This window comes from Neophocaena asiaeorientalis, unplaced genomic scaffold, assembly GCF_003031525.2.
Source record: "Neophocaena asiaeorientalis asiaeorientalis breed wild unplaced genomic scaffold, Neophocaena_asiaeorientalis_V1.1 scaffold170, whole genome shotgun sequence".
NCBI classification, from domain to species: Eukaryota; Metazoa; Chordata; class Mammalia; order Artiodactyla; family Phocoenidae; genus Neophocaena; species Neophocaena asiaeorientalis.
Window position 1 is genome coordinate 1 of NW_020172463.1, and position 18064 is coordinate 18064.

At 38.0% G+C, this 18064-nt stretch overlaps 1 protein-coding gene across 1 annotated transcript in view; it reads left to right on the forward strand.

Moving 5' to 3' along the window:
- Nucleotides 1-3340: 3340 nt before the first annotated feature.
- RELN (reelin) overlaps nucleotides 3341-18064 on the forward strand; it is a 360093-nt gene continuing 345369 nt past the window's right edge. Inside the window, exon 1 of the mRNA XM_024738082.1 lies at nucleotides 3341-3470. Within this exon, the coding sequence (XP_024593850.1) occupies nucleotides 3370-3470 (101 nt within the window). The 5' untranslated portion in view covers nucleotides 3341-3369. The remainder of the gene's footprint in view (nucleotides 3471-18064) is intronic.

Consider the following 18064-nt stretch of genomic DNA (forward strand, 5'->3'; position numbering starts at 1 on the left):
AGTGCTCAATAAACATTAGTTGTCATTATTATAATTGTCCACAGTAATCACTCTTTCTCTCCTCTTTTGTATTTTTCGCAAATACCACCCAGTTAGCACTTACTTATTTTCTAGTTGTTCTCTTTATAATGTTAGTTTATTCCAGTTTTCTCATCCCAGCTGAAGTCATTTCAAGGTAGGGACAATGTTCTGTATTTCTTCTGTGTACCTCCATAGGGCCTAACCCAGTGTTTGATGCAACATAGGGATTCTGTAAATACTGTTTTTCTCTGGTGGTTCACTCAGAATGTCTGGGAACCAGTATTTATTCAATCTCTTTAGGTGATGCTTCTGTGTAGCCGAGTTGGAGAACTCTGTGCTAGACGGTTGGATTGCAAGAATGTCATCCTGTAGGTTATTTACCCAGGGTAGGGCATGAGGCAATCGCAACTCTATAGCTACCTTATAAAATTCTGTCAAGTAATATGCAGTCTAGACATGACTCACTTTCTAAGAGGAGCTTTGAGGAGTGAGGAGATATTTGAACATGAATTCTGTTACCAAGACTCTGAGACCCTGAAACGTTATTTTGTTTGATTCATTTCCATTCCCACATGATTGTGGCTGGAACTTTTGCTTTCATTTTTGGCCGGGCTGACTCCTGCATATGTATCATTTTCCATACACTGGATCCCTGCTTTATGCCTGACCAGAGGGGAGTGGCAATTCCTGAGTCACGGCTACTGAGTCTCCTTCAGCACTCTGTGATTTCCTTGGGAGTCTGGAGTCTGTCATCCTCTCTAACCTTGTGGTTTCTCTGGCTTGATGACTTTCATCCTTTTGTCTCAAGATACAGCTTTAAAAATACATACATACATATATATATATATATATATATATATATATATATATATATATATATATATATATATATATATATAAAAGTAACATCATTAGGATATGTCAAAATATAGACTTGTTCTTCTATTTCTTTGGCCAGTATGACCTATTCCGAACAACTTGCTATTCTAGAAGATTCTATTTCATTAGTTGATGTAACGTGTATAATTTACATTGTCTTTTATTTTTATAGTTAAATTATTCTTGTATTTATTTAGAAAATATTTCTTGAGTATCTGTGATGTGCCAGACATTATGATAGTCGCTTGAAATATAAAGATTAAAGACCTAGTCCCTCATAGACTCCCTGGAGAGCTGGTCCAGGGTATGATGGAGCAATGTGTGAACTGCTGTGATGACATGTAGGCAGGGCACCTATCCAAATACAGGGGCACTGTACCAGATGCTGTCATATGTATTGAGTCATTTAATTCTCACAATAACTTTAGGATGGAGTGGACATGTGTCTTCATTTTAAAGACAGGGAAACTGGATCTCAGAGAGAGTAAGCCATTTGCCCAAGTTCACAAAGCCAACAAATTAATTTTTTATTTAACTGCCCACTCCTGGCAATGTTTCTTTTTATTAATAAACTTTATTTTTAGAGCAGTTTTAGGCCACAGCAAAATTGAGTAAAATGTTTTTCCGTATACCACCCACCCCATCCCCAACCTCCCAGGCATCCTGCACCATAGTGATATCTTTGTTACAGCAAATGAACCTACACTGACACATCATTGTCACTCGGAGTCCATACTTTACATTAGGTTTCATTCTTGGTGTTGTGTATTCACCACTGCAATATTATAAAGAATAGTTTCACTGACCTACAAATCCTCTGTGCTCTGCCTATTCATACCTCCCTCCTTCCCTCCTAACCCCGGCAACCACTGTCTCCATAATTTTACCTTTTCTAGAATGTCACATAGTTGGAATCATACAGCATGTAGTTCTTTCATATTGGTTTCTTTCATTTAGTACTATACACTTATTTATTCATGTCTTTTCATGGCTTGATAGCTCATTTCCTTTTAACTCTGAAAAATATTCTATTGTTTGGATGTACCAGTTTATCCATTCACTTAATAAAGGATATCTTGGTTGTTTCCAAGTTTTGACAGTTATGAATAAAACGGCTATATACATCCATATGCAGGGTTTTGAGTGGAGATAAATTTTCAGTTTATTTGAGTGAATACCAGGGAGTGTGATTTCTGGATTATGTGGTAAGAATATGTTTATTTTTGTAAAAAAACACCAAACTGTCTTCCAAAATGGCTATACCATTTTGCATTCTCACCAGCAATGAATAAGTTACTGTAGTTCCACATCCTTACCAGTGTTTGGAATTGTCAGTGTTTTGGACTTTGGTTGAATATTAGGTGTGTAGAGGCATTTCATTGTTTTAATTTGCAATTCTCTAATGACATATGATGTTGAACATCTTTTTGTATGCTTATTTGCCATCTATATATCTTTTTTGGTGAGATCTTTTGCCTATTTACAAAAATCAAGTTATTCATTTTCTTAGTGTTGAGTTATCTATTAATATTTTATATCTGAGGTAAACATAAGAGAATCACCTTATTAAAAAAGAGAAAAAGCATCTCCTGATAGCTCAGCTGCGAGCTGACTTGGTACTCAGCTAGGCCATGATGTTCTCGTGTTGAACATGAGCAGTTTCATAGGTCATCCACTCTGAGACAGTTGTGGTTTGAGACAAAAACAAGATCACCTTGTAATCATGCCTGAACACAGACAAAAGCAAGAACATGGTGCAAACCACAAAAATGACCAATATCCCCTCTCCATGCTAACGTGACTGCCGCTGCTTTTTTATCGATCTCAGCTTTAGCCCTACTCCATTCCTCATGTCTCATAGATAAAAATTAAGATACTCAGTGATAAATTTGCTCCCAGAAGCAAAACCACCTTTACCTGGAGCCTCCCCAACAAGACTGAGGGGGTCCCCAGGATGCAGGACTTTCAGTACTACAATCGGGAAATTCCTGGGCCAGCTTGATCACCCTGCTCTCTAAAATAACCTAACACAAGCCCAAATATTTTAACAAGCTCCTCCTAACGTCCTCATACTGAGATACCTCCAAGTTCCCAATAGTATTTGGTCTCCATTGCTGCAATCACTTCCAATAAATCCAACCTTGTTATACCGTGTTCCTGGTGGTATTTGTTGATGGGCAAAGACCAGTCAACAAAATCAAAATGAAGCAAATACTATAGCAATAATTTAGTGGATTGCTCCTTAACAATAATGTTTTAAACGATTCATTTCCTTCTGACAATAGGAAGTAAAAAATTGCATAACTTACGGGGAAGCCAAACAGCATGTTGAATCTTAACATAAAAGAAAAATGTCCAGAAAATATTATTATGCCATCATAAGGACTGTGTTTTATTGTTTTTATAACAACTTCCCTTCCTTTCTGTTTGTCAGGGATCATGTCTGACCACCAGTTTGGTAACCAGTTTATGTGCAGTGTGGTGGCCTCTCATGTGAGTCATCTGCCCACTACCAACCTCAGCTTCGTCTGGATTGCTCCACCTGCTGGCACAGGCTGTGTGAATTTCATGTAAGTACCCAAAATGTCTGTGACTGGTACAGAAGGCAAATGTGTTATCAAACCAAACTTGGGTCCACTCGCCTGCACGCAGTAAAGCCAATCTGTGGACACCAGCTTGTGGTGAAGGGAAGTACAGTGTTTATATCAGGGCACCAAACAAGGAGTCCAGGCAGCTAGTGCTCAAAAGACCTGAACTCCCCAGTGTCTTTCAGGGAGAGGTTTTTTAAAGACAGGGTGAGGGAGAGGGTTGTGGGGTATGTGATCAGCTCATGGACATTCTTCTGATTGGTTGATGGCGAGGTAATCAGGAGTCGATATTATCAACCTCTGGTTCCAGCTGGTGTGGGGTCAAGGTGTTTGTGGGCAGCATACTGTTAACCACCTGGTGGGGGTTTCAGTACCTACACAGCAGCTCAGAGGACATGGCTCAGAATATTATCTGTAGCCCTTGAGGAGGAACTAAAGGTCCTTGACTAAACTATTATAATTTTGTCTTGCTTGGCTGTTTGCCTTTGTTTCCATATTTTTTTACTTCTCTGATTAAATTTATGCTTTGGCACTCAGGGAAGGCCTAGGAGGCTAAAGTTTTTCTACAAGTAAGAGACAGGTGTAGCACATGGGGTAGTCTGTCCTGGGAAGGCCCCATAGGGTCCTGCTAGGTTACAAATATACCTCTCATGAGGTTACATATACAGTCACTATTTAAATGTATTATTTTAACAGATTTAATGTTAATTAAAACCTCTCATTTTGGTGTCAAAAGAGGCCAAAACTGTAAAAAAAAAAAAAAGTAATTTTAGCAGTTTATTTTTGCGTATTTATTTATACCTCAGGAGATCTAAATTGGATTTTAGCTGATTAAAATACACAATAAGATAAAAGTATGTGAAGAAATCAAGGCAATAGGAAAATGATATTCAGAAAATAAGATGAAAACAGGTACAAAAAAATGCTATGAGGCTCCATACATGGTTTAGAAGAAGACCACAGATAAGAGATTTAGCTTTTAGCTTTCTAGCCACTAGTGCCAAGAGGAAAATGTGATCAGTTAGCTGATTCATAGTGGTAAGAAGTCAGAACTCTATAGAAACCTACTGAATCTCTCCTTTGCTTTCATTAAGAGGAAACAGGGAAATGTAGTGAGCAATGTCCCAACAGCATCCTTAGATAAACTCTGAACTACAGTTCAAAGTCTGTGACTTGTGACATCTCTCAATATAGATTGTTCCCCTACCCTTGCCTTACAATCACTGCTCCTCATCTTTCTTCGTCGTCTCTTTTTTCCCTCATAGCCCTTTGTTCACTTCTAACACATGATATACTTCATTTATTTAATTATGTATGTTATTTATTGTGTGATTGTTCCTGCTGAAATGCAAGTTCCTTGAAGGCAAGAATGCATTTCTATTTTGTTCACTGATTTGCCCCAGTTGTCTAGTACAGTCTCTGCACACACAGTAAGCATTTACTAAATATTTCTTGAATGGACGAGTAGGCCAATGGAACAAGGTCAAAGGCAGTCAGGTGAAACAGAGCTGGAATTCATCTTGAATAGTGTTCTATTCCAACCTTCTATTCAGACAACAAAATCCCATAAACCTGCATATTCCAAAATTTACCACTACCTTTTCTTCTCCCTTAATAATACACAGTTGAATGTCAAGGGTTTATATCACGTCACTGATTATATACTCTCTCTGCCTATCCTCTGGGTCAGGGGTCCCCAACCCCCCCACAGTCTGCAGACTGATAGCGGCCTGTTAGGAACCAGTCCGCACAGCAGGAAGTGAGCAGCGGGTGAGGAGCGAAGCTTTCTCTGCTGCTCCCCATCACTCCCCATCACTTGCATACTGCCTGAACCATCTCCCCCCACCCCCCCGTGTCTTCCATGAAACCGGTCCCTGGTGCTAAGACGGTTGGGGAACACTGCTCTGGGTTACTCAGGCTGCAAACGTGAGATTCATCCCACCCAGGTGGTTGACATTTAATCCCATCATTTTCTCCCTCTGAAAGTTTTTCACACTTGAACACTCTCCTTCCAGTACCTCTTGCTAAGATGATTGCAGTAGCTTCCTAACTGGTCTGTTCACCTCCAGCCTATTTCCCATCCAGTCCATCTTGCACATTGTTGTCCAGTTAATCTTTCTAAGGCACAAGTGCTCAAAACTTGGATATCCTAAGACTTCCTTCTAAAGGCCAGCCCTTGGGCATTGGTTTCAAGGTTCTTCCAAATCTTGCTGTTGATCATCTTCTCTCGTCTCCCATAGCCTGCACCTCCTGATGGGCACAAATTGGCAGTACTTCCCACAATTCCCTATACATTCCATGACTTCCTCTCTTTCGCCATGCTTTTCCCTTAGCCTAGAACGTTTTATTCTCTCAAATTCAATTGTTAAATTCCTATTCTTTCTTCAAGCTGGCATTCTTTTTATTTATTTATTTTTATCTTTATTGGAGTATAATTGCTTTACAATGGTGTGTTAGTTTCTGCTTTATAACAAAGTGAATCAGTTATACATATACATATGTTCCCATATCTCTTCCCTCTTGCGTCTCCCTCCCTCCCACCCTCCCTATCCCACCCCTCCACGTGGTCACAAAGCACTGAGCTGATCTCCCTGTGCTATGTGGCTGCTTCCCAGTAGCTATCTACCTTATGTTTGGTAGTGTATATATGTCCATGCCTCTCTCTCCAAGCTGGCATTCTTAAAAAAATCTTCTGTAAAGCTTCTAAGACATCAGCAACAGAAGTGATGTGTATTGTCACATTTTGCTTGTAACTCTATTATAATGCTGGCTATATTTTACTCTATATTTATTTGAGTTAATTTCTTGCCTTTTCTATTAGATTAGATTGGATAAGGGCAAATTCTTATTTCTTCGTGATTCCTCCACAGTTGGTTCAAGGAATTATACATAGAATTCACAGAAAATGCCCTTTGAATTCTGTATCCTGGGAGGGTGGGGGTTATTGGTTCTAGGACCTCCCATGTATGCTCAAGTCCTGTATGTGAAATGGCATGGTACAGCAGACCCTCTGTATCTGTGGTTTCTTCATCCAGAGATTCAACCCACCGTGTAAGCAAAATCCGGGGATATGGAGGGCCAGCTGTATCTGATATACAATGTTGTCTTTTTCTTTAGTTTAATAGTAAGCTCTGACTCTCTCTTTTGGCATGCTTTATCTTACTCATGTTGGCACTTGTTAGGGTAATTTAAATTCTTGCCATGCATAACTTCTTCATTTAAAACAAGAATTACTTTTTTGAAAGAACACAAATTAAATCTATGCCAGCAATACAGAACTGCCTATGTCCAAATAGATATAGTTACTCATTTAACCTGTTTTAAAATGATATTTGATGGCTTATGGCCTCACTGTTGCTGGGATATCAAATTGTATTCTCTTCTGATAAATAATGTAGGTATTTTTTTGGGGGTGCCCTCAAAATACATGGTATGGGCCAAGTGAATCTGAGACTTAATTTTCCCACCCATTATATAAGGTTAGTAATAATTTCCTGAAAAGGGTTGTTATGAGCATGGAGAGTCCTGGATCTAGTCCTCAGCTTTGCAGGAAGTCCAGAGTCTGCAGAGGTGATCAGCCTCAAATCAGGGACTCCCCAAACCAAAAACAAAATTGGAAGGTGCTGATAAATAACCAAGGAAATGGACGTTGGTTCAAGATGGCGGAGTAGAAGGACATGCTCTCACTCCCTCTTTCAAAAACACTGGAATCACAACTAACTGCTGAATAGTCATTGATAGGAAGACACTGGAAATCACTGAAAAAGATACCCCACATGCAAAGACAAAGGAGAAGCCGCAATGAGACAGTAGGAGGGTTGCTATCACAATAAAATCAAATCCCATAACTGCTGGGTGGGTGACTAACAAACTGGAGAACACTTATACCACAGAAGTCCACCTGCTGGTGTGAAGGTTCTGAGTCACACATCAGGCTTCCCAACCTGGGGGTCCGGCAACGGGAGGAGGAATTCCTAGAGAATCAGATTTTGAAGGCTAACGGGATTTGATTGCAGGACTTCAACAAGACTGGAGGAAACAGAGACTCCACTCTTGGAGGGCACACATGAAGTAGTGTGCACATCAGGACCCAGGGGAAGGAGCAGTGACCCCATAGGAGGCTGAACCAGACCTACCTGCTAGTGTTGGAGGGTCTCCTGCAGAGGCGGGGGGCAGCTGTGGCTCACCAAGGGACAAGGACACTGGCAGCAAAAGTTCTGGGAAGTACTTCTTGGTGTGAGCCCCCCCCAGAGTCCACCACTAGCTCCACCAAAGAGCCTGGGTAGGCTCCAGTGTTGGGTCACCTCAGGCCAAACAACCAACAGGGAGGGAACCCAGCCCCACCCATCATGAGACAAGCAGATTAAAGTTCTACTGAGCTCTGTCCAGCAGAGCAACAGCCAGCTCTACCCACCACCAGTCCCTCCCATCAGGAAACTTGCACAAGTCTCTTAGACAGCCTCATCCACCAGAGGGCAGAAAGTAGAAGCAAGAAGAACTACAATCCTGCAGCCTGTGGAACAAAAACTACATTCACAGAAAGATAGACAACATGAAAAGGCAGAGGGCTATGTACCAGATGAAGGAAGAAGATAAAACCCCAGAAAAACAACTAAATGAAGTGGAGATATGCAATCTTCCAGAAAAAGAATTCAGAGTAATGATAGTGAAGATGATCCAGGACCTCGTGAAAAAAATGGAGGCAAAGATCAAGAAGATGCAAGAAATGTTTAACAAAGATCTAGAAGAATTAAAGAACAAACAGAGATGAACAAAACAATAACTGAAATGAAAACTACACTAGAAGGAATCAGTAGCAGAATAACTGAGGCAGAAGAACAGATAAGTGACCTGGAAGACAGAATGGTGGAATTCACTGCTGGGGAACAGAATAAAGAAAAAAGAATGAAAAGAAATGAAGACAGCCTAAGAAACCTCTGGGAAAACATTAAATGCAAAAACATTCACATTATAGGGGTCCCAGAAGGAGAAGAGAGAGTAAAAGGACCTGAGAAAATATTTGAAGAGATTATAGTCGAAAACTTCCCTAGCATGGGAAAGGAAATAGCCACCCACGTCCAGGAAGTGCAGAGAGTCCCACACAGGATAAACCCAAGGAGAAACACTCCGAGATACATAGTAATCAAGTTGGCAAAAATGAAAGACAAAGAAAAATTATTGGAAGCAGCAAGGGACAAACAACAAATAACAAGGGAACTCCCATAAGATTAAGAGCTGATTTCTCAGCAGAAACTCTACAAGCCAGAAGGGAGTGGCATGATATACTTAAAGTGATGAAAGGGAAGAACCTACAACCAAGATTACTCTACCCAGCAGAGACCTCATTCAGATTCGATGGAGAAATCAAAAGCTAAGAGAATTCAGCACCACCAAACCAGCTCTACAATAAATGCTAAAGGAACTTCCCTAAGTGGGAAACACAAGAGAAGAAAAGGACCTACAAAAACAAACCCAAAACAATTAAGAAAATGGTCATAGGAACGTACATATAGATAATTACCTTAAACGTGAATGGATTAAATGCTACAACCAAAAGACACAGGCTTGCTGAATGGATACAAAAACAAGACCCATATATATGATGCCTACAAATAGATGCAGAAATCCTCAACAAAATACTAGCAAACAGAGTCCAGCAACACATTAAAAGGATCATACACCATGATCAAGTGGAATTTATCCCAGATATGCAAAGATTCTTCAATATACACAAAACAATCAATGTGATACCTCATATTAACAAATTGAAGAATAAAAACCATATGATTATCTCAATAGATGCAGAAAAAGCTTTTGACAAAATTCGACACCCATTTATGATAAACACTCCAGGAAGTGGACTTAGAAGGAATCTACTTCAACATAATAAAGGCCATATATGACAAACCCACAGCAAACATCATTGTCAATGGTGAAAAACTGAAAGCATTTCCTCTAAGATCAGGAACAAGATGAGGATGTCCACTCTTACCACTGTTATTCAACATAGTCTTGGAAATCCTAGCCATGGCAATCAGAGAAAAAAAAGAAATAAAAGGAATACAAATTGGAAAAGAAGAAGTAAAGCTGTCACTGTTTGCAGGTGATATGATACTATACATAGAGAATCCTGAAGATGCCACCAGAAAACTACTAGAGCTAATCAATGAATTTGGTAAAGTTGCAGGATACAAAATTAATGCACAGAAATCTCTTGCATTCCTATACACTAATGATGAAAAATCTGAAAGAGAAATTATGGAAGCACTCCCATTTACCATTGCAACAAAAAGAATAAAATACCTAGGAATAAACCTACCTAGGGAGACAAAAGACCTGTATGCAGAAAACTCTAAGACACTGATGAAAGAAATTAAAGATGATACCAGCAGACAGAGAGATCTGCCATGTTCTTGGATTGGAAGAATCAATATTGTGAAAATGACTATACTACCCAAAGCAATCTACAGATTCAGTGCAATCCCTATCAAATTGCCAATGGCATTTTTCAGAGAACTAGAACAAAGAATCTTACAATTTGTATGGAGACACAAAAGACCCTGAATCTCCAAAGCAGTCTTGAGGGAAAAAAACAGTGCTGGAGGAATCAGACTCCCTGACTTCAGACTATACTACAAAACTACAGTAATCAAGACAATATGGTACTGGCACAAAAACAGAAATATATATGGAACAGTATAGAAAGCCCAGAGATAAATGCACGCACCTATGGTCAACTAATCTATGACAAAGGAGGCAAGTATATACAATGGAGAAAAGCCAGTCTTTCAATAATTGGTGCTGGGAAAACTGGACAGCTACTTGTAAAAGAATGAAATTAGAACACCCCTAACACCATACACAAAAATAAACTCCAAATGGATTAGAGACCTAAATGTAAGACCAGGCAGTGTAAAACTCTTAGAGGAAAACATAGGAAGAACACACTGACATAAATCACAGCAAGGTATTTTTTGACCCACCTCCTAGAGTAATGGAAATAAAAACAAAAATAAATGGGACCTAATGAAGCTCAAAGCTTTTGCACAGCAAAGGAAACCATAAACAAGACGAAAAGACCACCCTCAGAATGGGAGAAAATATTTGCAAATTAATCAACGGATGAAGGATTAATCTCCAAAATATATAAACAGCTCATGCAGCTCAATATTAAAAAAACAAACAACCCCATCCAAAAATGGGCAGAAGACCTAAATAGACATTTCACCACAGAAGACATACAGGTGGCCAAGAAGCACATGAAAAGCTGCTCAACATCACTAATTATTAGAGAAATGCAAATCAAAACTACCATGAAGTATCACCTCATACCAGTTAGAATGGGCATCATCAGAAAATCTACAAACAACAAATGCTGGAGAGTGTGTGGAGAAAAGGGAACCCTCTTGCACTGTTGGTGGGAATGTAAATTGATACAGCCACTATGGAGAACAGTATGGAGGTTCCTTAAAGAACTAAAAATAGAATGACCATATGACCCAGCAATCCCACTACTGGACATATACCCTGAGAAAACCATAATTCAAAAAGACACATGCACCCCAATGTTCATTGCAGCACTATTTACAATAGCCAGGTCATGGAAGCAACCTAAATGCCCATCGAGAGATGAATGGATAAAGAAGAAGTGGTACATATATACAATGGAATATTACTCAGCCATGGAAAGGAATGAAGTTGAGTCATTTGTAGTGACGTGGATGGATCTAGAGAGTATCATACAGAGTGAAGTAAGTCAGAAAGAGAAAAACAAATATCGTGTATTAACGCATATATGTTGAACCTAGAAAATGGTACAGGTTTGCAGAGCAGAAATTGAGGTACAGATGTAAAGAACAAACGTATGGGCACCAAAGGGGGAAAGCGGCAGGGGTGGGGGTCGTGGTGTGATGAATTGGGAGATTGGGGTTGACATGTATACACTGATGTGTATAAAATGGATGACTAATAAGAAAATAAATAAACATAAAATAAAAGAGCAGAGAAGTACATTGCTAAATACTTAGAAAGGTTTGTCATATAGTTTCTTACCTATAGAAGATAAATGGATCTTGAAAATGACAAATACTGGTTTTTTTTCTTGATATGTCTGATTTGTGCTCCTCCAAATCAACTGGTTTTAAGTGCTCAAAATCCCAGTGCTTTTATATCTGTTAATGCTTCTTTTTTTTTAATACATTAATATATTAAAAAACATAACCAAGGTACTGGAAAGGTATTTCCTTAGTGTTTTTATCCACACATTCTCTGACAATAATTAGCCGGGGAATTTGCCAAAATACAAATTCCCTGTCCCAGAGAATCATATTCTCCAGAAGAGGGGGTCTGGGGATCTATATTTTAAACTCACACTGCAGGTGATTCTTACCAGAGAAGTCTGAGAAACATTGTAGTTTAATACATTGTCATTCTGATATTGATTTATGGTAGGAGGAGAAATATATATTTTTAGCTCCCAGGTTTTTTTAAAAAAAATATCTGTCATCTAGGGTATCCTCTTTTTGGTATCAGTAATATTGGAAACCAAATTATAATCAGAAGTGACTTGGCAAGCATAATGTAGGTATTTTAAGTCAGCCCCAAACAGTGTTTTATTAGCAGTTGGTAAAAAAAATACAGTTTGGTTAGAAGTAATTTTTACTGATTACAAAGAAGTTTAGACACCCTCCCTTGTATTTCATAATAAAATTTTGATGATGCAATTTGCACTTTTTAGCATTCTTAATAAATGTTTGAGTCTCTGCTTATTGTAAACCATGACTATGTTGAATCTTACATAGAGTAGCTGCTTCCTATGTGGGCAAGATGTTTTTGTTGATCTCTTTTCCTAATTAGTTTGTGAGAGAGTACAGGAAAACTGATGATTGAACGTGGACCACTGAACAATTCATTTGAAATTTTCTGAACTAAAGTCTTGCAAATTCTTACCTTTGTTTCTTACTACAGTATTTATTATGTGTTCAGTAGAGGTATATGTAAGAATTAATATCTATAATTAGTATGTGCCCAGTAGTACTTGAAGAGGATTGCTAATGTTCAACATTAATGTAAACATTTCACAAAGATAAAATAAAACAACCACCTATGGCATTTGAATATAAATATACTCTGATTCTCTCTTTTCTGACTAACTTCCAAAACTAAAGCTTTTACTTTTTAAGGTAGGGAGAATTACTTTTTAGAAATTAAACTTCAACCAGAGTTATATGCTTTTGTAATGTATTTTGTATGAGGTTTTCATATCATTAGTTAATTCATATCATTATTTAATTTTTCACGTGTGTGTTTTCTTTTTTAACTGGGTTTGAAATCCCCCAAGGTCAGGGACTGTGTTAGGTATTTTTATATATCTAATAGTTCTTAATACTGAACTATAGATAATAGAAAGTCCTCAATAAATATTTTTTCTTGCTTTATTTTTATTTATTGAAGTATAGTTGATTTACAACATCGTGTTAGTTTCAGGTGTACAGCACAGTGATTCAGATATATATATACATACATACGTATATACATATTACATATATATTCCTTTTCAGATTCTTTTCCATTATAGGTTATTACAAAATATTGAGTATAGTCAATAAATATTTCTTAATAACTAATGACATATTTCATTGATTCTAAAATACAGAAGTTTCTTTTACATTTTGGTATGTCTAAAGTTGCATCTTACATTTGATGGCATCTTACAATTATAATTTGCAGTATGTATTTTACTTTTTTATTTATATATTTATTTATTTTTGTCTGCATGCGGGCTTTCTCTAGTTGTGGAGAGCGGGGGCTACTCTTCGTTTGGTGCACGGGCTTCTCATTGCAGTGGTTTCTCTTGTTGTGGAGCATGGACTCTACAGGTGAGCAGACAAGCCTTCGGGCTGGTGAGTGCCGGTCGGCACCGATCCTCTGTGTGGGAATCTCTCTACTTTGCCCTCTGCACCTCTGTTGCTGCACTCTCCTCCATGGCTCCGAAGCTTCCCTCCCGCCCAGCCCCTGTCTCCAGCAGTGAAGGGACCTCCTAGTGTGTGGAAACCTTTCCTCCTTCACAGCTCCCTCCCACTGGTGTAGGTCCCGTCCCTATTCTTTTGTCTCTCTTTTTTCTTTTCTTTTTTGCCCTACCCAGGTATGTGGGGAGTTTCTTGGCTTTTGAGAAGTCTGAGGTCTTCTGCCAGCGTTCAGTAGGGGTTCTGTAGGAGTTGTTCCACATGTAGATGTATTTCTGATGTATTTGTGGGGAGGAAGCTGATCTCCACATTTTACTCCTCTGCCATCTTGAAGGTCTTCCCTGGACTGTCTTTTTACTGCCTTTCTCATTAAAAATAAGTGAGAGACACAGAGAAGAGGATGGCCTGAGGATAAAGCTGCTGGTTGTACTGGTACAGATATATCAAATGGATCAAATAGTAACTGAAGTTATGTTGTCATTAGTTTTTTGACACCAGTTGATGACATTTACATTTTAAGTGATAAGTTCATCCACAGATCTGCTTAGTATGCAGATCTTACGACAGTAAGTTTGTATTTACTTTTGTATTTGATTAGTCTTTAATGATTAGTAAGCTTAATTATCTGAAGTTTTTGGATGTAAGTTAAAAAAAAAAATTCCCAAGGGTCAGGAGGTGGTACAGAGAGAAAAGAGGGAAGAGGAAGGAGAAGAAGAGGGTGGAGGGGATGAGGAGGAGGAGGAGAAAAGGTAGGGATGGAGGGAAGAAAGGATAGAAGGAAGTTTCCAGGGCCTCTAACCCAAAAAGTTAGTGAGAAACTAACAAGGAAAGAAGGCTAGGGCTTCCCTGGTGGTGCAGTGGTTGAGAGTCCGCCTGCCGATGCAGGGGACACGGGTTCGTGTCCCGGTCCGGGAAGATCCCACATGCCGCGGAGCAGCTAGGCCCGTGAACCATGGCCGCTGAGCCTGCGCGTCTGGAGCCTGTGCTCCACAACGGTAGAGGCCACAACAGTGAGAGGCCTGCGTACCGCAAAAAAAAAAGAAAAAAAAAAGGCTATAAAATAACAACTGCAAAATTCATTAATATTTTTGAAAATATACAACGTACCAGTCACTGTTCTAAGTAGTTGACATCTTTTAACCCATTTTATTCTCACAGTAATTCTATGAAGTGCTATTATTTTCTCAGTTTACAGATGAGTAAATCAAAGTGCAGAGATGTTATATAACTTGCCTAACATAACTCACCTAGCGATTGACACAGCCTGGATTTAGAAGACAGTCCAGTTTCAAGCAGGTGATTTTTGCCACTTTACTACATTTGCCTCTAAAATCATCACCTATTTTATAGGATAAAATACCCATGATATTGGTATGATGAAAATTAGAGTTTTTAATGGGGTATCAGAATTTCTCAAACTTTTTAACGTGACAACATGTGTTTCCTATCCTCATTTTGAAATCTATCTCTGTATGAGATATTATAATATTATCTAACTCATTCAAATATCCTAAGGCACTGATTTAAACTTCTGAAATGTGGAGAACACAGTAGACTCATATGTCAAACATAGGCCTGATCTTGATATGTATGATGTAGGTTCATTCTTTGGGTCCTGATTATACCCATCCCTTGTCACAAGGGGATTGCATATAGGGAGAGAATGTGTGAATTAAAGGCAAAATTGAATACTGTTAGATTTAAGTTAAACTGATTGGACAGATGCTAGGATAATATTAGAATAAAAATGGAACAAAAAAGAAGATCTGATTTGTGCCTAAATTAATGCTGATTTAACCTTAAGTGAACTCCCTCACAACTGAGAACAGAATGAAGCAAGCAATGTTCTATTTAAGATACTGAAGCAACAACAAAGAATTGAACTCAGGGCAGCAAAGAGGTATACAGGTGGACCATATTTGAACATTTGATATTTTAAAGGAAGATTCTCCTAGAGAGGCTTTAAAAGTACACTAACAAGAAGACAAAAAATCATTTTAGAGGATTGAAGACACTGGTACTTTCTGAACACTGAACAGGCTCAAAGTAATACTGAGGCAGAGATTTGAAATGCTGCCTTGAGTATATCTCTGATGCCTTTAATTTTTGATGAGAGCCATTCTAGTCTTTCTGGATGATTCCCATGAAAGATAGCGTGGTTGCCCATTTATTCCCATCAATCAGAAGAAAACATTGGAGATACTTGCCTTGTTACTTAAACATTTAAAATAAGATCAGGAACCTCCCCATGGGTGCATTTATGGGGAGTGCATTCATGCCTATAGATAAGGATGCTAACAGTTGATACACAGAAATGTTATTTTACTTTGTAGGTTATGCATAGCTTACTGCAAAGATAAATTACTTCTCATGGAAGGCTGAAATGATCGTATCCACACTGTTTGATAAAACCAGCTATGCTCTTTTACAAAGGAGGAATTTCATCTATCTCCTAAGTCACAAGTGTGTTGATTTTTTCTGATGGTCCAGTTTTGTTTTTTTAAACAGACATTCCCCAACTTGAGACAATGATTTCAGTGATGCTCAGAAACATACCTTTGAATGACAGGATAAAAAAAAAATTATCTACCCTTAAAAGTGAGTGGCTAGAAGCCTGATAGTTCTCATTTCCCCATAGGCCTGTTTTTCATCAAAGTTAAATAGCCAGTTAGGCTTGGACAAGGAGATAATCTAAGTTCAGGGACTAATGTGTGTTCTTATTTATCAGCATTTTGGTAAATGAGGTCAAGATGCTTCCTGGGGATTTAATCCTTAATTTTAGGGAGTATGGTAAAATGTTGAGATAAAATATATCCATTAATCACCAGGAAGGTGTGAAGAAATTATTTTTGTTATATTAATTATACAACATATTTTTTAAAAATTTAAAGATATTAAAAAAGTAGAACCATTCCCTTCATTTTTTCCTGTCTCCTCTCTCCCTTCCTGTGTCTCCTTCTTGTAAAAAGCCTCTGTGTAAATGGCACTGGGTATATTAGGGAAATCTGGAATCTCACTATGACGCTTTTCTTTGCATCAAAACCTTAAGACCAACAGAGAAGTAGAACTGCTTTATAGTGAGAAAAGTGTCTACTTCAGTAATGAAGTATTTTTAACTAGGGCCCAAAGATGGACCTGCATCTATGGAATTCTGTCCCACAGTAAATATTAGTAGTTGTTAGTGATTTTTTTTGTTTCTTTTCTTTTTATATAGAAATAGTAGTTTTTCCTAATGTTAAGTCTAGAAACAGAACGAAACAAAACTATGTGGCAAACCCATCCTTCCCTTCATCCCTTCCATTCCTGTAATGGAATCATACCTTGTGGAGGGTACTTAAGTAAATGGACTGAGGTTTGGAATCCATGAGATGCTTCTTATTACAAGGCCTTGTGGTTTAGATGGGATTACAACTCCACTTGGCACTTCTTACTTGAAAACACATGGAACACTTGTGAAAGCAGAAAGATTAAAATCAGTAAATCTAAAAGCTTTACATATTACAATTATTAGGAGTTCTCAATATCTGACAGAAATTTCCTAAATGAGATATGGGCAGAGATTTGAGTTATTTCTCTATTAGTAGAATTTGATGGAACCAGTTTTAGAAGCTCCAAATGTGAAATTATTTCCTTTTCTTTAAACTGCCTACACAGTCAAAAGTAGTGATGACAAAAATGTCTGGGAAACAGGTAAATAAGCTTTTCTCATGGCAACAACAACTCCACAGTTTGCCAATATAGTTCGTCACTTGGATAATACATACCAGCAAAAGCATTTTAATTCTGCTTTTAGTAAAATCTCTGAATATTAAGACATTATTACAAATATGAAATAAAATTTTGATTGCTTCTTCCAGATAAGAATTTTTTAAAGAACTTATCTTGTCCTCTGTGACTTATCTGAATATACATTATATGTATATTTATATACAGATGTATATTTGTGTATATATATACACGTGGCTATATGTGTATGTATATACATATGTATATACATACACATATGTGCATATACACAGACACATATTCTAAAATTTGTTTAAAATTGTACTTTCTAACGTGGTAGCTATATGTGGCTACTTAAATTTAAATTAATTAAAGTCAAATAAAACTAAAAATACATTTCTTCACTTGCACTAGCCACATTTCAAGTTATTAGCCACATATGTTTAGTGACTATTGTATTGGACAGCACAGATCTAGCACATTTCCATCATTATAGAAAGTGCTAGCATCTCACACCAGTCAGAATGGCCATCATCAAAACATCTACAAACAGTAAATGTTGGGGAGGGTATGGAGAAAAGGGAACCCTCTTGCACTGTTGGTGGGAATGTAAATTGATACAGCCACTATGGAGGACAGTATGGAGGTTCCTTAGAAAACTAAAAACAGAACTACCATATGACCCAGCAATCCCACTACTGGGCATATACCCTGAGAAAACCATAATTCAAAAAGAGTCATGTACCAAAATGTTCATTGCAGCTCTATTTACAATAGCCAGGACATGGAAGCAACCTAAGTGTCCATCAACAGATGAATGGATAAAGAAGATGTGAAACATGTATACAATGGAATATTACTCAGCCATAAAAAGGAACGAAACTG